We start from the raw sequence: 25,120 nt of genomic DNA on the forward strand, positions 1-25,120 counted from the left end.
CGGGAGTTAGAGTACGCGTTTGCGGCACGCACAGCACACAAAGTTGCTCACACTCGCGTTCCTCCTTCCAGATGCGGCCTGGTGCACGTCGAGCCCAACGTTTTTCGCATGCTACCGCGACTGGAGACCCTGGACTTGCGCGACAATGACCTCGATTGTCTGTCGGTGGACGAGCTGTCGCATCTGACCGCGCTCAGGACCGTGCGCATCGACGGCAACCCGTGGCTGTGCGAGTGCCGGCTGAGAATGGAGAGGTTCTTTCGCGAGCGATCGATCATCCAGGAGACAGAGTGCAGATTTCGACCGAGGATCTGCACCGTGCACCGAAATCCGCAGTGCATGACGCAGATCGAAATCCCGCTCCCGATGATCACCATCGAGCCGATACGGCGTTTCGAGGTAAATCAGCTGTTTACAAATCTAACAGCGTAAAGCCCGTATCAGACTGCGTATAGGAAATTGATTAAAATTTAATCAATTTTAGAATAAAACGGATTAAAATTAAAAGTAGCTGATTATTAGTAAAAAAAAAATTCTAATCTTCAGTTCGCAATCCTCAATACGTAATCTCTGATACGGATTCAACAGAACTTATTGTTAAATGTTATCTTATTTATACGCGTAAGAGCTTTTGTTTTTGAGTACGCAAGACAGTTTTGTTTTAATCCTTTCCGTTACGCAAACTTTCGGCCTACGGCAATAAAAAGACAAATATTTCTAATTAAGATAAATATTCGAATTAAATATCGGTGATGTGAGATCTTTGTCAGATTAATATGAGCTTCCTAAACATACTCTGTGTCTGTCTATATACTACGATATTCTCACGAAGTAAACCTGCAGCCCGCGCATCGAGCATCGATATACCCGACAGTAAGGCAATACGGCGGCGCGTTGTTTTTCCAAGTATCGCGTTTCACAGGGAGTCGAAGCGCGATCTCGGGATGAAGCAGAAACGCCTCGATCATAATTACGTGTCCGATAATATCGCGCAAGTGTGTGCGTAGGCGTACGTCTCACCGCTGTGATTTCTATCGTCTCAAAAAGCTCGGCCTTATCGCGAGCGCGTATCACGGGTGAAAGTCGAAAATTTAATGCTAACGTTTCGCGCATAACGGCTAATTAACAATGTAATTGCGCGTCTAACGACCGTGTAATGTCGCGTGCTGCTCTCGCGGCGCTTTTATCCTCCTGCCATTATCATATACACATGAAGGAAAGCCAGGCGCGCGCGCAATTAATATATAATTCAACACGAGCACGATCCACGCGAGATGCCGTAAGTGGGTGTAAATCACCGGTGGCATTTCATTAGAAATGATTAGGAAAAAAATCATTTGTAGCGCGAAAAATCGAGTGCCCATCAAATTTATGTTCTTCGTCATAATCGTGCGGCACGAATTAATTACACGCGTTCCGTTTCCCGTTCTCTTGGAGCTACCAGTTTGATCGATTTTCCGCAAATCACCGTTTAAAAAGATTCCAAACGCTAATCGTTATTATTACGAACTCGGCAATTTCAATAAATATCAATTTTTATAAAAACAAAGATAGAAATTTTCGCTTGATGCGCAATAAATACGATAGAAAATTTTACACTCTCTTTAAACTTTAAACAAACAACATGATTTTATATAATTTCTGACTAATACGTTGACCACGTGTTGAACTTTGCTAATGCAATTTTTATTTACTTTTTTGCCTCTCTCGTTATTTATGGCTTAAAATTGCCGTTGTCCACCCTTCACCGGGGAAAATAATTCAACAAACAAACAAGCCTTACCTTATCGGTGGACGGAGTCGCGCTCGCGGTAGCGCCGCGGACAACCCTCGCGTGCTGGCCGGCATCCCCTCGGGCGTCGTTGATCCCCCTCAACGGCGGCTCCTTCCGGGTTCCGGTGGCGACGCGCGGTCTCGCCTCGCGACCGCCGAAAACCGCGCGCGACATGCAAAACACGAGGCGCGACACGCGAGCGGGAAAACGTTCCCCGAGTGTCGCCGCACTCGGACGACGCGCGCACAACGGTCCGCACCGCAGGTCCGCTCGCTCCGCTCCGGCGAAATCCGCGCGGCGCGCGACATATGGCGGGCGGACGCGCGCGAATCACGTGATCCGCGCGACGCAATTGTTTCGCGCGGGCGCCGGGCTTCCTTCCGTTCCGCCGCCCGTGCGCCCCCGGGAGGCGGTTACCGGCCGACACGCGATTCTCGAGCGACCGACGACGAGGCGTCCTTCTGCTCGGCCGACGTGTATCCGAGGCGCGTCGGGACGCAGGTGTAGAAACGTGGAGCACGGTCCCCGATCAGCGACGACAACTCCGATCCCGGTTTCGAGCCCGGGCAACTCGAGTTACTCGAGCGAAGCTTGCGCGAGCCGGAGTCACGTGGCTCCCGGGGCTGTTGCCCGGATTGGCTCGCTCGTGGGATTTGACGAAAAATCGCGCCGCGCGCTTACCGGCTACGCAATCGACGCGCGGCGGATATACGTGTGAGACGCGCGTAGGAAGCAAAGGTTAGCCGCGCTATCCGTCGATGTGGTTACCGTGATTAGCTCCCCGCTCCCTGGGTTGGGCTGTCCTTGTTGACAATCGCGTCCACGAAATCCCGTCGAAAGAGAGCGGAAACGGAATTCCGAGTCCCGGTCGGCGGGTGGGTGTTGCGCTGCGGCCGATATAATATGATTTGTCGACACAAAGCGAGAGAGTGGAAACGTACACGAACTGTATATAGAACGTAGGCCGAGATGCGATCAGCACGCGCGGGTACGCGCTCACCTTCTCCGTCGCGATCGCGATCGCGCATCCAGATATCTATTATCTCACGCTTCGCTGCAGGAACGTCCCGGCAACCGCTTCCAGACGAGCGCGCTGACGTCGCTGGACCGCCTGCCGGACAGGACGACGTGGATCCAGATCACGGGTCTGCGGATCGACCGTTTGCCCGCGTACGCGTTCTTCCGTTTCGGCAACAGCCTGCGCAGCCTGGATCTGCGCGATTGCTCGATCGGCGCGATCGAGCCGGGCGCGTTCGCCGGTCTGCATCAGCTGCAACGGCTCACGCTCGTCGGGAACCGGCTGCCCGCGGTCGCCGCCCATTGGTTCGGCGATCTCGTCGCCCTCCGCCAATTGCTGCTCGCGCGCAACGGCATCGAGCGCGTCGAGCCCGGCGCGCTGCGCCCGCTCGCCGGCAGCCTGCGCCATCTGGACCTGCGCTACAATCGACTGCGTTGCCTGCCGTTGGACGAGCTGACGCATCTGCGGCACCTCGAGCGCCTCGACGTCGTCGGTAACCCGTGGTACTGCGAGTGCCGCAGGAATCTGCAGCGATACCTGACTGACCGCAACGTGGGATACGACATCACCGCTGGACGCTGTTACGAGGAGAGCGAGGTCATTCCGCCCGACGGATGGCAGCATCCGCAAGTAAGTGGCGGTCCACGCGATCGGATGACGGAGAGAGAAAAAATCTGAATATATTCTCCGATATTGTCGATTAACCTAATAAATTAATTTAGTAAGAATTAGTTGAACGATTAAAAATTTGTGTGTATAATCGTCTCACGAATCTATTTTAATTTATCGCAGTAATCGACGATCAAAACAATCAAATTTGAATTTTATTGAAATTTCGAAAATTTTATATATTTCTTTATAGGAATGAAAAATTTAAATTCTGAAAAATCTTGCTATTCACCGAAAGTAAGTCAGGTAAATTTAATTAACCGATGAAAGGTAGTGAAAGTAACTTAAATTCGAAACGGCTGCTTGAACATTTCTAGACGTCTCGTTGAGCATTCCTTAATTAATGTAAAAAAATCTCTATAATGATATATTCAATCTTTCAGATAACAACCATCGGCCACGTGCACTGGACCACTTTTGAGGACACTCTGAGTGAGAGAAACATCACCGTGATAAGACCGATCCCCGAGATTCCCACGGAGAGGCCGCCGGTTCACAGGGGTACCTGCGTGCGAGACAGGACGCAAATGTCGCGGCAGGTTTACACTTGCAGCGGCATCACCTCGATCGACGAGCTGGACGTCTTACCTCGCTCGGTCCACGTCATTCGCATCGTCCTCTCGAATCTGAGGACGATCCCGACGCGTGCGTTCGCCCGCTTCGACGGCTGGCTGTCCCACCTGGAACTGCGCGACTCCAACGTCGAGACGATCGAGCATCGCGCCTTCGCCGACCTGTACAACCTGGATCGCCTGTCGCTGCACAGCAATCAGCTGAAAACGGTAACGTCCGAGGCGCTGGAGGGCCTGACGAATCTGCGGCACCTGGACCTCTCGCGCAATCACATCTACCGGATTCCCAACGAGGTGTTCGACACGCTGTCGCACCTGCACAGCCTCGACGTGTCCGAGAACTACATGAACTGTCTCGGCGTGGAACACATGGCGCAAAAGATGCCGCATCTGTACTCTCTCAAGGTGTCGGATAACCCGTGGAGCTGCCTGTGCGGCACCAAGCTGGCCAGTTTCCTGGACTCCCGCAGAATACCGTACAATCGCGAGGCCCTTCTCGACAACATGAACGACGACTGTTATGTCACCAAACTGCCGCCGGTGACACCTCGTCCCACGACGGCGGTGACCCCGTGGACCCACACCCCGTGGACCACCACGACCGAGCCACCCTCGACAGGCTTCTACAACGAGACCCTCGAGGGACACTGCGCCAGGATCGCCGAGTCCGCGGAGCCGCGGTACCGTTGCATCGGCGGTAATCTACTGTTGCTGAAAAACGTACCACGCGACGCTATCTCCATCGAGTTCTACGAGGGTCACCTGCCCGTGCTGCCGGCCGGCTCTCTCTACAATTTCCGACGGTTGCAGGAGCTGATCATCAGGAACTGCGGTCTTCGTACGATCACGCCCGGCGCTTTCAGGGGTCTGGACTCTCTGGAACGGCTCGCCATTCAGGGCAATCCGCTGACGTCGATCGAGGCCGAGTGGTTCAACATAGAGCGTCTCGAGCGGCTGGATCTGCGCGGTAACTCGATCCGCTACATCGCACCGGGCGCCTTCCACCATCTGCGCAGGCTGGTCTACCTGAATCTCGAGGGCAACGATCTGCAGTGCATCTTCACGAGCGATTTCCAGGACATGCCGAATCTGCACATCGTCGAGTTCGCCGGCAACCCGCTCAAGTGGCGCTGCCGCATGGACCTGGAGCAGTTCCTCGAGACGCGGAAGATCAAGTTCGTCAAGGTGGAAAACTCGTGCGAGGGCAAGAAGATCATGAGGAATCTTCTCTACGAGAATCGGACCGTCGAGCTGGAATGTCCGCCGGGCTGCTCGACGGCGAGCAACGTCGAGCTCGGAAAGAGCTTGACGCTGGCATTTGTATTGTTCTTTGCGATACGAATTTATTAAGTCATTCGGACAAAAATTCTAAGGCCAGAGAGTTAAGGTACAAAGATCTTATCTTATCGACGAGCGAGATAGTTTTGGAAGTTCGTCCATTATTAGGAGAATTACACAGATATTTAACAACAATAACAACACTTTGATAAAATATACAGGGAGAGTGATTTTCATAATCAAAGAGTTCTGAAAAGCAAAGCTACCTTCGTAGTAGGTGAGGATAGATTTGGTATTGTTAATGTTGTCATTCAATGTGTTCATACCGTAAAAGCGCTTATAAACTAATATATAAATACGTATATTTATTTTTGCGAATGCAATATATATATATTTAAACGTTAGACCCTCCGAAGTCCTCGTAAATATCGCGTACTAGATAATATTGTACGTAGGATAACGCTTCTCGATTTCTAAGTATTTCGTTAGATTGTTAGTACCTGTTCGTCGCACGCGGCACAATTACGGACGTCGTCGTTATATGTATATATATCAAGTACATCGCGATAAAAATGCGATCTGAAGTATCGATGAAAAAAATCGCTAAAGAGACCTCAAACTTTGATTAATTTAATTGGCACAATTGCTCGAAATACAATTTTTAACTGTATGTAATTTTTAATTTGACATTAATTTAATTAATTTAATTTCTTCTGTTCCATGTGTTATAAATAAAAAAGTTAATATACATATAATATAATACTACCCATATTAACAAAAAATAAATATTACTTGATAAATTAATCATTGATTGAATCAACTGGTAGAATTCCTTGAAGTAAAGTTTCTAATTCTAACAACAATTATAATTAAGTTAATCATAGTTATATTGGTCACTCGTACTGCCGGCAAGGACCATCAATAAATGATCATCCCAGACACAATTGTGAACAAAAAAAGTTACATATATCGGTCATTGCGTTGTAAATTTATTATCTCAACAACAGTCAGATTTACGTGCCATAAAAATCCTTATAAGTGCGACGCTGAAGTACTTTTTACTTGTGTTCATTTTAATACAAAATAAACAATTGTATATAATACATTTACTATCAGGATTTGTAACTGCTACTAAGATGCAATGAATTTTAATAAAGATTTATTTTGTGCAACAATTATTTGTTCACTTCTATCACTTTTTCTTTATCACAATTAATACTGCGATTTCTTTAATTAATATTTTATTTATGCCATATGATTTTTTAAGATAAGAACAGTTTTAAAGGGATATATATTGATTAAGACTGTTTAGCTAAGCCTTGATATTTGTATTAAAGAAAGGAGATATCGAGTAGCCCGGCTAGCTCAGTCGGTAGAGCATGAGACTCTTAATCTCAGGGTCGTGGGTTCGAGCCCCACGTTGGGCGATTTTTTTTTTGAAGATTTTTCTATGTCAAAATTAATTATTAAAAGATTTTAATATAAAAAAATTGTTAAATAAGACAGAAATACCAAATAAAGTTCTTATAAATATATAAAAAAAATTTATGTAAGGATGGTACATGTAAAAAATATATATAAGAATTTAAAATATTTACATTAAATAAAAATAAAGAAATTTACATAAAATATACATATATAAATAAAAAAGTTTTGCCTAGAATTTGAAAAAGACAAGATTCTTAAGTCTCGACATAGCAGAACGTGGTTTCGATCCACGGACCTCTGGGTTATGGGCCCAGCACGCTTCCACTGCGCCACTCTGCTTTCTTGTTCGCACCCCCGACCCTGAGATTAAGAGATTTATACTCTACCGACTGAGCTAGCCGGACTACTCGATATTTCTTTCCTTTAATAAAAATATCAAGGCCTAGCTAAACAGTTTTAATCAATATATGTGTATAAAGGCGTTTTTATTTCTTGATGTCACAATTAATATATTACCATTACAATAAATTTTTATTTAAATTATACAATAATTTAATTATAAGTTGATTTTTATCCTTAGCCTAATAATGTAATTGAATTAACTTAGCATATGTTATTTTTATAGCTATTTTAACAGATTTTTTCTTTTTTCTTAAGAATACATTTAGAGCTCGATTACATCAACATTATTTTAAATTTTAAGCAAGGCTTGAAACTCTCTTTTCTCTCTTAAAGTTTTAAAGAGAGGCAGAGTTTTAATCTTGCTTAAAGTCAAAATAACGTTAAAATAACATTAAAGTGCAATTGGATCTAAATGTAAAATATTGCAGCTATTCTATCACGAAAGAAATCTCTTGAATAAGTGTTTCTAAAAATGTTTTTAACAAAAATAATATATTCTAGAAAATTAAAGAAACAGGAATAAAATTGATATTATCTACAACGTGAGTGTAAAATGAAATATAACGAAAAGTAAGATAATCGCGGAGCATAAAATGACGTCAGACTGATAAGAGAATGATATACGCAATAACCTCGATGATAGAAAATCTAAAGACGTACGTATATAGGTATCTCTCAAACTTATTTTTCTCTTAGAGTTTTTAGACGGCTCACGTTTCTAATTTATTTAAAAGCCAACTCTAGGTCATTGTTAACCTCACGTACGGTGGAAGGGCATGGTCATTTTATTGCATATAGTAGGGACAATCGCCAGCTGAAAGCGACCGTCGCCAGTCGAGAAATTTCAAAAGAATGAGCAATCCTACCAATATAAGTCACCAGTTCTGTGACTCATGCGGACCGGTGATTGTCGACGAGAGGCTGCTTCAACGGGGCCTGAACAACCTGCACGAACCTGCACGGTCTAGTCTGAAGCGGCCTGATGGGGAATGCCCGGCACCGGATGCCACGTGCGTCCGCGTATCGCCTGGCCGACCGACGACGACGTGGACAATCAATAAAAAGATGCTAACGAAACGCTGCGCGAAGGCCGTGCCGCGCGAACGTAACGCACACACGTCAGATATATATATATATATACATATACGTTCTTTTTACGATGCGCGCAACGTTCACGGGATACGCGTTGATACACGAGCGGGCGACACACACGTACGTATTCGCGCGAATGAAAATTTTTATTCGCGATTCACATTCGCGCACGTAAGATTGCACAAGCGTTTTTTTTTATCGTATCCATTGTTCTAGCCGAGAGAAAAAAGATCGGGAAATCGAAACTGCGCGGATGTACATACCGCGGTCTCGGCGAGTCTCGGCGAATTATATTGATAACGTGAATACGGAAAAGCACGAGCTCGCTGAGCTGTGATCGACTGTTCCGTTTTCCATTCTTCACGAATAGACGAGGGCACTTTCGCAATTGTTTCGTAACTATGGAATTTGAATTTAGCGAAATTATAAATCTCTGTCGCGTCGCTTGTACTTTTTGCATTTAAATCTTTATTTTCTCTGCCTCGTCCCAATATATACATTCATCTCGTTTTAACCGCAAAATTTTTTGGGAATTTCCAGCAACGCGAAAGCCTTATGTAACGCTTTGAATCTGTCTTTCGAGCGAGACGTCCAGTTTCGCGCGCCCTTTACGCGAATCCCTTCGAATCGCCTGACCAATGAGAGTCGAGTTAAAATAACCGGAAATTGTCCGTTTGTAATTTGCAAACGGACCAGCCTAAATATGAAAACGGAACGTGCGCGATCACGTTTGCTTATCCGGTTACGCGAGCGTCAACTTTAATAACGTCGAACATATGGGTGATTAAAAAAGGCGCGAGCGATGTCACACGCGTACTGATATCATTCCGGGTTTATGATATAACATGCAGTATGCACACGCTTGTGGAAAATAAATAACGCGTCAGCGGCCTTTTCTTTCTATTTTAGCCAATAAAGCAGAGATGGCGCTGGCAGTGCCGTTCGATACGCTCGCGGGCAGGAAGGCCGCGGACGGGCAGTCCTGTGCTTTGCTGATTTACGATTGGGAGCAATTCAGAATTCCCCTTGAAAAGAATCTCCAGCGCTTCCCCTTTTGATCGAGATTATCCCTGTCCCCTTTTCAGCCTCTCCTCTCAACCGCGACCGAACGCCAATCGCCATCGCCTGACTCGCGACTTGAGCCACGTAGTGCGATGCAGCGGCGGCCATCTCTATACCCGAGGAGAATGATGCAATCGATGACACATTTCGACGTCACCCGCCGTTCGATTTTTGCGAAACGGTGCGGACGGGCACCCGGTTTTCCGGGTGCCGATCGTTCGCGCGACCTGCCGAAGATCAAGGAACCTCGGGAGAGGCTCGGCGGATCGGCGCGGGCACGCACGTCGTCCACCCTCGAGAGAGAGAAAGAGAGAGAGAGAGTAGTGCGCGCGTTTTTCCGCGCGGACTTTAGTCCGTCGGGTCGTTGGCGAAAGTCGCCAGCTGGTGAGAGCTATTTTGAACGGCGCGATGCGACGTTGCCACGTCCCCCCTCTCACTCTCCCGGTCGCCGCCGCCGCCGTCGCGATCGAACAAGTTCAAACACGTGCCCCTCCGTGTGCTGTTTTGCCTCGCTCGGCGCCAAGAGAGATAACCGCGCGCGGTGCGCGCGCGCCCCGAACAAAACGACGGCGCGTTCAGCACTTTTCGTCGCGACTACGCCGCGGCTCGCCGTTTTTAGATTCTTAACTTTTCACGCCGGCGATGTCGCCGTTTCGCCGGCGACGAGACCAATTCACATCTCCCTCCATCGCGAGGGACCGCGTTGAGAACCAGCTGTGGCATGAGTCGCCGCCGCGTGAAGTACGAATGTCGCGAGAGCGGCATAACGAGAGAAAACCCGATGAGGAGACTCGCGAATTTTCGAGACTGTTTTCGAGGCACGCCGAGAACATTTCTGAAAAGATCTCAGGGGCGGGGGGGAGGGGGGCTCCGCGCGCGACGGCGAGGACGGGAATCGCGATACGCGATCAATTTTCCCGAACGAACTTCAAAATCGCGGGGAGCGCTCTGGACAATTTTTCTAAGCGCGTCATCCTCTCGCGCTCGTCGACAATGTCGGGTCCGGCCGAGCTGGACAAGAAATCAGGTTGCTAGCTCGCAGCGTAACGGCGAGAGAGAGAACACGGCGCGGAGAGAGGGAGACGAAGAGAGAGAGAGAGATCGGACGGAGAGAAAGGAAATGCGGCAACGTGGCGCGGCGCGACTGCGTGAGCGGAGATGCGCGGCATGAATATAGCAGCGGAGAGTTTGACGGGCCACGGCAAGCGCGTTGACGAGGGGGGAGGTGGGGTGCGGTGGGACTCCTTCCCGGGAGGCCGCCGCGGGGAGAGGAGCGAGACGGTGGGAACGCGAACGCGCGCTCTGAGCGGGAAAGGAGGGGCGCGGAAGTTTCCGCAGCGGTGGGGATGCGGCCGGAGGAGCGGTGCGCGTCCGCGCGGCCAGGGGCTGAGTGACGGGTTGGGGGAGGGGAGAGGGGTACGCGGTCGCCCGCCGGCTGGTCGCAGCCGCGCGCGTGTGTTACGTACGACCAAGGTAACCCGTGTGCGTTAACTTGAGTATGTACAAGCTGCGAGCGATGCCTCTTGGAAATTTCGATAAAACGTCCGTCCGTCTCCTTTAATTCTTCCTCCCAGTTCGAGCGCCACGTGCTGATCAACGCGCTCCCGCGTTTTAATCCTTAACCTTAAACGGAACTTCGCGCCTCGATCGACTCGCCGCGGTCGAGTCGGCCCGATGCCCCGATTAGCCGCGCGCGCACTTCATGCCCGTCGTCGGTTTGAGAAAAAACCGATTGCGCGCTAAACACATTCAGGGGAGGAAAAGAGAGAGATAAAAAAGGTAATTGGAAGGGACGGGTCTTTGATTTTTGATATCGGCTCGACTGGAAGACGCGAGCCTACGCGGAATTTTGTCCAAAACCCGATTCTTTAATTCCTGCCATGCGAGACTCGACATTTTAAATTGCAAAAAAAAAACAGAAATGAATTGCTGACAAGCGAACTTATCGATAGGTGAGAGTGTTCTCTCGAGGGGCGACGCGCCTCGACGGTGATTCGAAATAAAGATCGGAAGCCGTGCTTAATCGGTAGATAAATAATTATCGCGGGTAAATCAGTTCTGGATGTGCGTCTCTCGCATATATACGTTTAATTTTTTTTCTGTTCCTAATATTAAAAATCGATTTGTAGACAAGCAAATTTCTGTGATAAAATCGCAAGCCACAAACTGCCACCCTTAATTCTCGTTCATCGGTCTTTCTTTTCTAAACTTTGTCGTTTTACGAGGTTCGTCTATTTTACGAGGATAAAAAAAAAGCCATTGGAATACACGACAAAGTATCGCTCTGTTCTTCTCTCCCGAAATCGTCGTTCGAATTTTGTTCGTCGCGTGCACGCTTAATATCAGTCAGTGCATATAATTTCTAAGCGCTCTAAGTTAAATTTCGTTCGTAACGCGATCCCTCTACACGCGCCGTTGTAAACGAAATCTAACGGCCGCGAACTTCGCGAAGTACAGAAACGCGCTCTCTTATCTCTCCTTGTCTATCTCCGAGGTAAAGCGCATTTCTAACTTGCAGCCTTACCCGCGACCAATTAGGGAGCCCGCCAGCGGGGGAGATAGCACGTGGCGGCGAAGTAATTGGACATAATGGAAAAGCGCGGGTCGAAAATACATATGTATATCAACGGAGTGAGACTACGGGGACTTGAAGTGCGTAAAAGAGGTCCGCGTCGCGCGGACGCTCAAACTCCGACGTCCCGTCCGTCGATCGACGGCGGTCGACTTTCAAGGCTTCACGGGCGTGAAGCAGCCAACGACAACGAACGTATACGTGTGCGCGCGTTTTCAATCCTTCGCCGTCCGCGAACGCCCGCGCCTCTTCCGCCCCCGCGTCGGGTCGTCACGTGGAAAATCGTCGACGGGGAAAATCGCGCGGTCGAAGTTCAGAGCGTTGCGCGTCGCCGCGCGATCGCGCGGGGCCCACGTCGATCGATCGCGGGTGGGTATATTCGGAAAACACACGCACGGCGCAGCCGGGCATACGCGTGTGTGCATTCCAAAATCTTCCGCTCTGGCCGTTTCTCGAGAACCGTCGGTGAACGTCGGCCGTGCTCGTATCGGTGAAATCGTACGGACGGCGGCGAGAGAAGGAGAGAGATAGAGAGAGAGAGATGGAGAAGCGTGCGCACGTGCATGTGTATGTGTGAGGTCGAGGGCAGCGGGAAGAGGAGGGAAACGGGTCTCCCCTCTCGCGTCTCTCTGCCATTTGCCGCTATCCCGCCGCGCCGCCTCTCGTCGCCGACGACCGCAACGTCACCGTTCCCCTTCCACCGCGCCGTCCCTCTCTCCCACCCTCCCGTCCCTCGTTCTTTCTCTCTCTTGTGCGCGCGAAGCGAATTGTGCGGCGCGCGCGGACCTGCCCAGTAAATGCGAGGCTTCCGTTCGACGAGTGTGCGTAGCGGTAAGAGAGTGCGTAATAAGCGCACCGTAGACAGACAGTTGTTCGCACCGCGGCGACGTCGCCGTCGCCGCCGTCACTGAACGAGGCGTCCCCGGACCGTCAACATGCCGCTCAGCATCGGCGTTAACCTGCGGGTGACCGGCCACTGCAATCAGGGCGGCCGCAAGTACATGGAGGACATGTTTTGCGTGGCGTTCCAGCCGACACCGGACGACAAGGATCTGGAATACGCGTTCTTCGGGATCTTCGACGGCCACGGTGGCGGGGAGGCCGCGACCTTCGCCAAGGAACACCTCATGGACATTATCGTGAAGCAGAAGAACTTCTGGAGCGACCGCGACGAGGATGTGCTGCGGGCGATCAGGGACGGATACATGAACACGCACTACGCGATGTGGCGGGAGCTCGGTAACGGATATATACGATTCATGCGTTATTGTGTTGTGTGTATATCGTTGGCTCGCTCCCTCACTCGACTCGGCTCGATCGCGCTTGTTCGCTCACGCTCGCACACACGCGCGCGCGATCCCTTTCGCGCGAATTTTAAATTTGCCGTTGTCGATATAGGACCGCGTACGGGGGGGAATATCGTAGATCCCCCGCGGCGACGACCGACGGTCTCGTCTCCGTCGAGAATTTCTGTCATCGTCCCGCGTATTTCCCCCACCACCGTCGCGCGACTAGGCCTGATTAGGTTAGAGTTTAGGTTATGTAATTCCTCGAGCTAACCTGAAAATTTCGAGCTCGAGGAGCGACGTTAACGTGATTAACGCGATGCGGCGACTTCTCTCACCTTCTCGCGCCTCTCCCGGTATCGCCGCGAGAATCCGGACCGCGGTGCGACTTCCGCGGCGATACCGTCGCGCGCGCGCGCGCGTAAAGCACAACGGGCGCGTCGACCTTGATCGGAAGCGAGCTCGGCTTTTCGTACCGCGTCGCGAGCGCGTACAATATTTTGACCTGATGTTGTTTTCTGGGCACAGACAAATGGCCGAGAACTGCATCCGGACTGCCGTCCACGGCCGGCACGACCGCCAGCATAGCCTTTATACGAAAGGGCAAGATATACATCGGTCACGTGGGAGATTCGGCTATTATATTGGGCTACCAGGCAGAGGGCGATCCCCAGTGGAAGGCGAAGGCACTGACGAAGGACCACAAGCCGGAGAGCGGACCGGAGATGACGCGCATACAGGAGTCGGGTGGGAAAGTGGTCAGTAAATCCGGCGTCCCGAGGGTGGTGTGGAATAGACCTCGTATCGGGCACAAAGGCCCGGTTCGAAGATCCACTCACATGGATGAGATTCCGTTCCTCGCAGTAGCCAGATCTCTAGGTGTGTATATTTACGAATGTCTCTTTGCGTCCAGCGATTCTTGCACGCGCGCGCGTGTGTGTGTGTGCGTGTGTGCGAAAGAGTCTACATGTGTATAATGTGAAATTTGTTTCAGGTGATTTATGGAGTTACAATTCCGAATTGAACACTTTTGTTGTCTCTCCCGAGCCGGATGTGAAGGTCATTCCAGTCGACGTTAAGTCACACCGTTGTCTCATTTTTGGAACCGACGGCCTATGGAATATGTTATCGCCGCAATCTGCAGTAGGCATTGTTCAAACCACGGACAGGCACAATGAGAAGCACTTGATAGCCTCTCAACAGACCGGTGGAGTAAGTTTCGTGGGTTATTTCGTATTGTTAATTATACATACATCTAATAAAGTGATAATGTATGCAAGTTGTGTCAACTTCAACCTGTATATATGATAATAATGAGGTATACGAATCTTTTTTTTGCAGCAGACTGACTTACAAATGTGGATAAATCCTTCGAAAAGTCTTGTGGATCGTGCATTGGAGAGGTGGTCGTCGACGAGATTACGGGCGGATAATACCAGTGTTGTAACCCTGATGTTGGATCCCTCAGGACCATGCCGCAGTGAGGTACAAATGATACTTTTTTTCAAGAAATTTAGTCTAATGTAATGTGCATAAATAATTTGTATACAAATATTGATAGGGATGACGTAAAAAATTCAAACTTTTAAACTTTGAGTAACGAATTAAAAATTCGTAACTTGTATTTGTATACAAATATTGATAGATGATGTAAAAAATTTAAACTTTTAAACTTTGAGTAATGAATTTAAAATTTGTTACTCAAATTTGTATATAAATATCGATAGGGATGGCGTAAAAAATTCTAACCTTTAAACTTTGAGTAACGAATTAAAAATTGGTTACTCAAATTCATATATAAATATTAATGGGGATGACGAAAAAAATTTTAACCTTTAAACTTTGAGCAACAAATTAAAAATTCGTTTACTCAAATTCATATGTAAATATTGATAGGGATGACGTAAAAAATTCTAACCTTTAAACTTTTAGTAACGAATTAAAAATCTGTTACTCAAATTCGTATATAAATATTAATAGGAATGACAAAAAAATCTAACCTTTAAACTTTGAGTAATGAATTAAAAATTCAAATCTTTAAACTCTGAGTAACAAATGAAGAATTTGCGGAAAATCCAATATACTATAATAATTGTAAAACTATTATTTTAGCCAGGATATTTGTCTCTGTTAAAGGTACTGTTTAATCAAAAGAAGGATCGTGTTATACATCACGGAACACACACGCCAGTAACGACAAAAGAGCCTGAAAACGTCGAGGAAATCAGTCCGAAAGTTCCATCTTCGTGCATGCCAATACCGCCGCCGAGCGCAATGTCGATAGAACTTGATCTCAAACAGCCGGACTCGTCGAACGGAAATGAGGAGGCTGTCGATCACACGTCACAGCCGGAGATGGTCTCGTGTCCCGAAAACTCAATTTTGTCGGAGATTGATACCACGTCGGAATTACAAGAGTCCGCGATAGACAAGAGCGTCGAGGCCGCCGATACCGGCGAGAGTATCCAGGTCGCCGAGATCTCCTCCAGTCAGATGCCAGAGGAGCCCGGAGATCCGGAAAGTAAGAAAGCAGCTGAAACCAATCACGAGAAATTGGAACATCTCGAGAAGGAAAACAAGGAAGTGGCGGAACAGAATGAAAACGAAGAGAAAGCGAAGAGTGACCAGGCGCAGACTCCGATCCAATCAAACCCGAAATCGAATAAGTTCGTCGTCGAGCCTAAAGAAATCGTAACCGAGACGGGAGTGTTTAACTTGACGCGACAGAATGCTTTTTCCGGGGCGAACGAGGAGGCGCTTCAACCTGCTCCCCTCGTGAGCAGCAGGCTACGTCGAAGCGGCATCGTTTCCGTCAAGACCAACAGTTTCGACGGTGACGAGGCGGTGAAGAATGGCGTTTTGAACGGATCTAGACACAAGCAGCACCCTTTATTTCCCGCGAGGGGGCCGGACGTCGGAACGATAAAGCGTCGGCACAGTTTGAGCTCGTCCCAGGCGCAGAACGCTTTCGCCGACGTCACGCCGACAGCTCCTCCGGACTCGAAGACCTATGTGAGCGTGAAGTCGCGGTACAGCAGAATGACGAAGCCGTCTGTCGCGGGAGGCGCGGCGATGGTGGAGGAGACGACGAAGGGCCCGTCGAAGACGGCCGGGGACTGCCCCATGAGCAACAACAAGCGCAGGCACAGCGCGATCACGCAGGCATCGGTCTCGTCGATCGGAGTTGAGAACGGCGGCTGCGCGCAGCAAGAGCCGTGCGCGAAGAGGAGGACGCGTTCCGAGGACCAACGGCACAGTCCCACGGACGAGAACGACCCGGCCAATCAGGCGATGGAGAACGCCAACGCCCGATTGAGTTGGCCCGCGTCGGACAGACGATCGGACTCGTCATTGAACGGCGCCACTCTAACGACGCTCTCCTCATCGTCGAACACGTTCCAGCGTAGGAGTTTAGGCAAAAAGGCTACGCCTGTTAAAGCCATTAGGAGATCGTCCATAAACGGTTCGACACGACTGCAACATCTAAGAGGTAGTTTCGGCCTAAGGGATTGGGACCAAGGAAGGAATAACCGAGCGAGCAGCTGTAACAGTAGAAGGACATTAAATAGGACAGTAACGATAGTCGGTCCTACGGATTCGACGATACCGCAGCGATGGTTAAGGTTGGTTTAATTACGTTTTCTTTATTCAAGAAATAATTTTCACGCGATACATTTTGAATAGAATCGAATATTTATTTTATAAAACAATATATAAATATTGTCATTGAAAATTATCGAATGTAGCACATCTCGTGGAAATGGATTGTTAAAATAATAGATAACATCTTGTCGACATCTGAACACAGCGGAACGTGTTATCTATTATTTTAACGATCTATTTTCCACGAGATGTGCTACATTTAATAATCTCCAATGAAAATATTTATATATTGTTTCGCAAAATAAATATTCGACTTTATTCGAATGTATGTCGATTCCGACATACTTTACTAAACTCTGCTGTTTCCTGATTTGTTTAGATCAGACACAATGGCGGCAACGCCTGTGAAAACTTTACGTTCGCGTAACGTAGACATCGCCGGACACACAATATCCGCGCAATTAGTTCACCAGTACGGAGTAGTGAAGCAAAATCGATTGCCTCTACCGAACAAGTTGAAGCAGTCAGCGAGCGGTGGAGCGCTTCAATCGAGTAGAGTCAGGTCTTCCTCGTTGTCAGCCAGTAAACTTAAACAAGCGAACGGTAACGGTGGAAGCGTGAGTACTTGCGCGACCATAAATCCCTCGGCAGCTGGTTCCACTTCTGGCATAGCTAAGAAAGTCAAATCACCGTATAATCCTAGTGCTCGTTCCCTGAGCACGCGATCTCGAATCAAACGTCTTGGAAAGTAAGGAAGGATAGTAAGGAAGGAAAGATTGAACGGCTAGTAGTTTTACGAATTCGCGAATTTTAGGGTATGCCAACTTTTACCCTTATTTTACTATTCTTTGAATCATTTAAAAAATTTCAAATTTATTTTACTTTATTCCGCGAATCTTATCTAGTTACGGCATATAAAAGCGATTGTTACAGGCATTTTATGTTTTCTAAAAAAAAAACTTTCCCCCTACTTTTAATCTTTGAAAACCTATTACGTCTATTATTCTCTTTTAATTGAGATGTCTTTACTATGAATGGGGCCTGAGCACGATAAGTTATTTTTTTATTTCATTATTAGAGAATAAAATCAGATATATGTATAAATTAATTAAGTATCGTAGAATTTTATTTTAGGTATGTGTTGAAAATTTCGTATCACGATCTATACCTACGTAAACACCATATATCTGCTTGCGATGATTACTATTGGTTTATTTTATTGAATGCGTATTGTGTATTTTGTTATTGAAATTATTTACACTTACTTTTTATGTTCCGTATAATTCCGTACATGAAGTGCATATGTCTTTCGTTTTATAATTGCTTGCTGCATGGAAATAAATTGCTGCGCTCTCCCATTCTATTCATTAAACATGGTTCATTAATTCCTTTACGAAGGATACTGCGATATCGTTTGGAATGGACTAAAAGAAATTGAACTAGTCACTCTCTTTGAAAAGATTATTATTCGAAATTTTCTATATATGTAGCTTACAAGACTGTGCTTTCGGAATTTCTGAAAGAAGATTATATCGTTCTCTCCTATATGTATATATAGGCGGATATATTAAATGCAAATTTAACAAAGTGTTCTTACGTTTAAGTCGAGTCAATTGGCCCACGAGGAAGCACAGTTGAAGGGACGAAATTGTAAGTCATTATTCACGAGAAATTTATATTAAAATGTGCGAAGAAAACAAAATATTCCCGATCTTTTGTATACTTTCCAATATTCGCGTAGATTAGCGAGTCTCATGTAGGACAAAAAAAATATGAAAGTATATTATGAGTGTACGCGTAAAGAGTAGCCTGACAATAAGAAAGGTACGGTTGCATTGTGAAAGAACCTGGTGTCCCGTATGCATATCTCTCACATTTGCACATTCTCAGTGATAACTATTGTTTGCGATCTCTACCTTCGACCGTACGAGGCGGCCAAACACACGCAGCAGTAGGGCTAAACACGGAAAATGAATGCGCGGCTGTGCACACGTGTATTCCTAAGAAATAATTCTCCCTCCCCACCCCCCCACCCCTCTCCCTCTCTTTCTAATTCCGCTTGACGATCGCTATGATAGGTCTTCGGCGATGGGCTCGGGAAAGAATTCGCAAGAGTAAAAAAGGCACCGTATTTAGGAGAATACTTAACGATTAAGCATTAAACTATTTTCTAGGTATATGTAGGATACGCAATCACACTGATCTGCCTTGGCCGAGTGCGGAGTGGTTGTTGAACAGTTGCAAATAAGAATTACAAGCGAGAATTAATATATGGTTGAGAATAATTGGCAGCCTCTACCTTTGCGAGTTCATTACATTGCGATTCGATTATATTGATTCGATAGATATTAAACTGTTGCGTAGATAAATAATGAGGAAGAAAGGATTTAAATCCTTATCTCTGGAAAAAAGATTTCCAGAGGCGTCACTCCATGGTCTCGAATAAAAACGACCACTCGGTACGAAGCACCAAACGACTGTTTACTGTGCGTTATAAAAAGTTTAGATTATATTTAGACGGAATATATTTAAAAGCACAGCTTATAAAAAAAAAAAGAAAGCAATCGAGGGAATTCGAGTTTCTGTCGGTACGAACAATTGTACAACAATTGTGTTCCAAATGCAAACGTGCACTATCATACTAGTGATCTATAATAATAATTAAGTCAACAGAAGTGGGAAAGATTTATATCTGATATGTATAGATATATATATATATATCTGACATTAATATATATTATATACACATATAGATATATATTGCATATTAATATCAGAATATAAAGTACAGCTTATATACAATCTTCAGTCTTTCACATAGAGTCATTTTATCTCGTGCAAAAAAATTGAGGACAATTCAGGATGAATATCCATTTGATTTTGTTACGGAAATTACGCAGAATGCGTTTATTTCAACAGTATATAAAAATCCGCTGTTTGACTCGCTTGTTACGAATGTATATATCATCTTCCTGACTTGTTTGAATTACTTTTGCATCTATCGAGAGGAGTATTTTAGAGCAATTTGACACAAGGATCAGTAACAGAGAGTACATATACCTTTCGGAATGTAGTGACTTTAGAATTTATATACGTTTCTACGGAAAAAGAAAAAGAAAACAATGAGAAAATAATGAAATATAATAAAGCGTAAAATATTAACCATATACATTTATCGATATTATGTCGACTATTTATTAACTAGCTCTTAAAGGGAGATTCCGCGATTTTCCGTGTAAATAACATCGCGCAGATAATATATGCTTGAAGTATATGATCGTTTGGGAGCTGCTTAGAGAGAAATTATCACTGCGAGATGGCTGTATAAAAAAAAAGGACGAGAGAGAAAGGAGGGAAAGGGATGACGTGTGCCTACAATAGTTACCACTCGCGAACGTGTGTGTGCGTGTGCGCGTGTGTGTATGCGTGTGTGTGGTGTGTCTAGATAAGGGATTACATCTCTCTGAGGAAAGTTTCAAAGTAAGGTGTGATGTTTTGCGAGGGGCAGGACTGAGAATTACGCGAGTTACCGAGGGAAGAGACGAGTGTGTTACGGCGAAGATTTATTTTAAGATATTTATCCTTTTTGGTGCATGCCCAATTAAGGTCCTTACGCTGCATGTAAATACAGTGTTAATAGACATATATAATTATATATATATATGAGCACACAGAGAAATTGTATAGATAAAATCTAAGTGATTACGGCAGAGAAAAAGAGGAGCAAGAGGCGCCCTGGTTTTAAACGTTCGTCTGTTATAATGAAACAAATTACGGGGGAGGCGAATGTAAAAGATCGAATCTATCCCTGTGCGCCCGTAGATTTATCATTTGTTACAACGTAGAGTTACGATGAGACCGAGTATTTTTTAAGAGGTGAAGAATAAAAAGAGTTTATGGCGTAAAGCGCGAGAGGAGAGACGAGGAGGGAAACTGTTAGTGAGAAGAAATATATAGCGATTTATCTCAGGTTAAGAGAATTTGTCCGGCGGGTGGGAGGGGAGGGGTGGGGTAGGAGAGAGAGGGAATAGATATCGAAGGAACTCGAACAAATGTGTGATCACGTTTATATAATCTGTATATTTTAATTAAATAAACTGAGATATACAAGTCCTATTATTAAACTGACGCTCGCGACTGTTTCTACGATGATTCCAGTTTGCGATAAAGGGTCAACGAATATTAAACTATTATGAATGCAGCAATACTTATTCGTTATTTATTTATAATTCAAGAAGTATTTGCGTATATTGTACGAAACTTTAACTTCAGTTTTTAATTAAAATTATTTAGAATACACATTTCCGACTTTATGAAGATTTTATTGGATTTATTACAATTTTTAGTAAGTTTTAATTAAATAAAATCGATATTTTTTTAATAACAAAAATTCGTAAGTTAGCGCCGGTCAAAGAAGAAATTAAAAATCGACGTTGGGTACATTTTCCGTTTTCGTATGATCCGAACGATGGAAACTCCGAAGGTATAATTGAAAAGTATTAATATTCTCGGCTGTCGGTAAACTTTTCGATGACCGAAAACAAAAATATCTAAACATTAATTTATATGTATATGTAATTTCCGTAAGATTATAAAATTTTAATATTTTCTCGGTACAATGTACGAGAGAATTCGTAATTCGAATTCGTAACTATTCAAATTGATGGAAAATTATAAAAGTCCCTGGAACAAATGTGTTCGTGTTGCTTGCACTTCTTGTCCAGTGCAGGTGCGGCAGTAGAAGTGAGGAAAGTGGAAAATCGTTTGTGGTGGTACTGGTGGTTGAACAGCGGTTGATAGGTTATGTGAAGCTCATAAGAGTCATGAGCTCTGTTTATATAGTTCGACAAAACTGAAAACATAACGAAGATTTTTAAGAAGAAAAGACTGGAAGAAAGTATAAGTCGTTTTTAATTTGATTAAGAAAGTGGGTTATTCGATCATTGGTATTCTTCTCGTAGTTGCGAGTAGAATGTCTAAAGAGGCATCCTGCATCATCACCAGCCACCTCTACGCTGTATAACCGCCAAAACCCGTTCCGGACAGGCTGATAACGCGTGTTTTATTCGAGGCAAAAAAAAAACCAATGTTATTATAATATCCAAACACCGGAAGAGTCACGAAAATCCTGATAGCGATAAACCAATAATTTATAATAATATAGATAAGAACTTTTATGACACTTGACTGCTTCTCTGCATAAAACTTGATAACTCTGCAAAACATGGAAGCGAACGAACGAGAGGATGATTCTTTAACTTCCCTTCCCGAGGATGCTGCTAGCGGTAACGTTGACGCAAGTAACGGTGAAGCGATCCCCGAGTCATCAGCGTGCGACGAGCAGAGCGCGGAAACGGAGGACGCAGTCTCCGAGTCTTCCCGGAGTGGCACCTGCAAGGAACCGGGATTCAAGAGGCCGCTCCTCCTGATCGGCCCTAAGCGGGGTAAGATTGGAAAAATTCGTACTGCGAGCGACGATCCGGCAATCCCGTCGTCCGAGGGACCCGTGAGCAAGGAAGCCGTCGAGCCTATCGCCAATCTGCAGATTGACGCCGAGGATAAGTGTCACAAGTCGATATCGGAAGGTCTCGCAGAGAAGGATCTCTCGTTCGACGCGAGAAACGCTCCCGTGCCGTATTTGGAGCCGAAGTGGGGCGGGAAACCAACCGGCGAGTACAAATTGGAGGTACTGAAGTCGGGGATGATTATAGATAAAATCGATCTCGCCGAGAAGAGCTTTTACGTGGTGGGGAGATTGCCCTCCTGCAGTTTATCCCTCGCCCATCCGACCATCTCGAGGCACCACGCGGTTATCCAGTACAGGGCAACGGGGGACGAGATGAGCCCCGTTGGTTTTTATTTGTACGATCTGGAGAGCACGCACGGCACATTCTGGAACGGGCATCGTATAAAACCGAGAACCTACGTTCGCTTGCACGGCGGTCATATGATAAGATTCGGCTGTAGTCAGAGAAAGTACATTATGCAAGCTCCGTTGGACGATCAGGAAGAGGAATCCGAGCTGTCGGTCACTCAACTCAAGGTTGGTTCTGTTCTACAATTATAATTATGCGCTTGTTGCAGTCGTATTGCATGATATTTTGCTTTTGTAATTGCGACTTTTGCTTTTCTTCTGCAAGGCAAGACTTTCACACATGTTTGCTTGTAGGAAAAACGATTGGAAGAATTGCGGGAGCGAGAAATGAGACAGCAAGAGGAAGAAGAAGCGGAGGAGCGAGCGAAGCAGGAAGCAGAGAACGAGGGTATCGATTGGGGAATGGGAGAAGATGCCGACGAGGAAACGGATTTGACAGAGAATCCTTACGCTTCTGTGGCAGATGAAGAGTTGTATTTAGACGACCCCAAGAAAACCCTGAGAGGCTGGTTCGAAAGAGAGGGATATGATTTGCAGTATCAAGTCGAAGAGAAAGGGATAGGCCAATTTTTATGTTGGATAAGGTAAACAGTTATATCAAATAATCTCTTTATGTAGAGTTGCTTTAAAATTACATTTGCATATATTGTACTTTAATCTCTTAATATTGCTTTTTTTTAATGCGTACTATATACAAATGAAAAAAATTTCAGTTTACCTAAAGAATGCTTCGGCGGTCGTGCCATGAAAGCGGAAGCCCTTGTCAAAGGAAAGAAGAAAGAATCCGTTGTTCAATGCGCTTTGGAAGCCTGCAGAATCTTGGACAGACACGGATTATTGAGACAAGCTAATCACGGTAACGTGTAACATGAATAAATGACAATGACTTTTGAATGCAGACTTTATTTCTAATTATTTATGATTATTAATTACAGAGAGCCGAAAAAGGAAAGCAAGAAATTGGGAGGAGGAAGATTATTACGATTCGGACGAAGATAACTTTTTGGATAGAACGGGAACAGTAGAGAAGAAACGTGAACAGAGGATGAAATTAGCTGGAAAAATTGAAGAAAAAATTGAGACGTATAGCTCATTGGTAATGTCATTTTGTTCACTTGTGTCTCTACTCTCTATCTTTACGTTTATCTCTCTGTGTCTATATTGCAAATGTATCTTCGACTGTTCATTGACATTTCATAATTTTTCAGACTGAGAAGCATAGCGAGGTTACGGACAAAATTTCACATTTGAGCAATCGCTTAAAAGAAGCACAAGAGAATAATGCAAAGGCGGAGTCCAATGAGGATTCGTTGGATGCCTTCATGTCTAGTTTAAACGCATCTTCTTTAAGTAAAAGCGACATAACGAAAATGAAAGTGGAGTTGCAGAGCCTACGTAGGGAGGAAATGAATCTCGTCAAATTAATAAATCTTACAAAACCGGCTAATTTGCCGCCCCTTGTCAGTCAAGTGCAAGCAGAAGACAAGATGGACGATATGCAGCAAAAATCAAAACCTATGAAAAAGGTTTCTCAGCTTGAAAGAAGACGAAAGCTTTTTGAGGCAAATGTAAGCAATCCATTTTCCTATTCCTTTATTTTCTTCATGTAAAAATGTGTATATGTTTCATTTATAATTAAAAAACAATTTATTGTATTTTTCAGAACAAAGACGACTCTGAGAGAAACTCATCTTCATATAGTAATAATACTATGGAAGAGGAAGAAGATGATGACGATGAAGGTGATGATGATGAACAAAAAGATGAAAATAAAGATGATGTAAAAACAAAAGGAAAAGAGGGATTTGGACTTATGTATGTACATAAGTCCGAATGCAAAATATCTACACCATGTGAGGATGAGACGGAGTCAAACGACAGGATGAAAACCGATGACAAACCGTGTACAATTAGAAGCGTCAATCAGGAAACGAGGAAACAAGACGTTGCAGGCGGCAAAAAACGAAAAAAGGAAAGTAAATCCGAGAAATCGAAAAATATAAAGAAACAGTACGATGAAGATGTTCACTCGGCAGATTATTCTACGTGGTTACCGCCGCAAAACCAATCCGGGGACGGAAGGACAAATCTTAATGATAAATATGGATATTAAGTTATGACTATAGCGTTATGTACGTTGAAAAAAATGTAAATAGTTTTCATCAAGAATTTGATGTTATAATGTATATAATAATGAGATATTAGTACATATTACAAGGAAACTATTTTTTACACCTGAAATAAATAAATATATATATACAAAATATTGAAACTTTCAAAAACATTGAAATTGAAGCTTGTTTTGATAAAAAATGTTTTAAATATAGTTATATATATATATATATATTATTTATTTATTTTTCAATTTCAATGTTTTTGAAAGTTTCGATATTTTTTGTATATCATAGCTTATGGTTCCTGCGTGCACATGATAACGCTAGGGAATAATGCCTGTTTCATACGGTGATCGATCACTTCCTAATCGTACA

At 45.2% G+C, this 25,120-nt stretch overlaps 3 protein-coding genes and 2 non-coding genes across 9 annotated transcripts in view; 4 read left to right on the forward strand and 1 right to left on the reverse strand.

Annotated features, from left to right (window-relative positions):
* LOC105451594 (slit homolog 3 protein-like) overlaps positions 1–5,973 on the forward strand; it is a 10,334-nt gene extending 4,361 nt beyond the window's left edge. For all 4 annotated transcript variants that reach the window (XM_011692149.1, XM_011692150.1, XM_011692151.1 and 1 more), the window contains 3 exons: positions 72–399; positions 2,835–3,422; positions 3,845–5,973. In XM_011692149.1, coding sequence (XP_011690451.1) covers positions 72–399; positions 2,835–3,422; positions 3,845–5,383 — 2,455 coding nt within the window. In that variant the 3' untranslated portion in view covers positions 5,384–5,973. The remainder of the gene's footprint in view (positions 1–71; positions 400–2,834; positions 3,423–3,844) is intronic.
* Positions 5,974–6,665: 692 nt separating this feature from the next.
* On the forward strand, positions 6,666–6,738 carry Trnak-cuu. The gene has a single exon. It is a non-coding gene; the product is annotated as a tRNA-Lys (tRNA).
* Positions 6,739–7,006: 268 nt separating this feature from the next.
* Positions 7,007–7,078, reverse strand: Trnam-cau. The gene has a single exon. It is a non-coding gene; the product is annotated as a tRNA-Met (tRNA).
* Positions 7,079–12,661: 5,583 nt separating this feature from the next.
* LOC105451595 (protein phosphatase 1D) lies at positions 12,662–20,884 on the forward strand. 2 transcript variants are annotated; one of them, XM_011692153.1, is made up of 6 exons: positions 12,662–13,106; positions 13,682–14,032; positions 14,148–14,365; positions 14,495–14,638; positions 15,290–16,776; positions 17,136–20,884. In XM_011692153.1, exons 1-6 carry the CDS (start codon positions 12,803–12,805, stop codon positions 17,506–17,508), a joined length of 2,877 nt encoding a protein of 958 aa, XP_011690455.1. In that variant the 5' UTR covers positions 12,662–12,802; the 3' UTR covers positions 17,509–20,884. The 2 variants fall into 2 exon arrangements, with proteins under 2 accessions (XP_011690455.1, XP_011690456.1); XM_011692154.1 differs by having other exon boundaries at positions 14,498–14,638.
* Positions 20,885–21,536: 652 nt separating this feature from the next.
* Positions 21,537–24,845, forward strand: LOC105451596 (kanadaptin). The gene is made up of 6 exons (XM_011692156.1): positions 21,537–22,799; positions 22,926–23,215; positions 23,345–23,487; positions 23,567–23,727; positions 23,840–24,199; positions 24,295–24,845. The coding sequence occupies exons 1-6, from the start codon at positions 21,981–21,983 to the stop codon at positions 24,742–24,744; spliced, it is 2,223 nt and encodes a 740-aa protein (XP_011690458.1). The 5' UTR covers positions 21,537–21,980; the 3' UTR covers positions 24,745–24,845.
* Positions 24,846–25,120: the final 275 nt, after the last annotated feature.

The sequence above is a fragment of the Wasmannia auropunctata genome, unplaced genomic scaffold, assembly GCF_000956235.1.
Source record: "Wasmannia auropunctata unplaced genomic scaffold, wasmannia.A_1.0 LD336049.1, whole genome shotgun sequence".
Taxonomy (NCBI): Eukaryota; Metazoa; Arthropoda; class Insecta; order Hymenoptera; family Formicidae; genus Wasmannia; species Wasmannia auropunctata.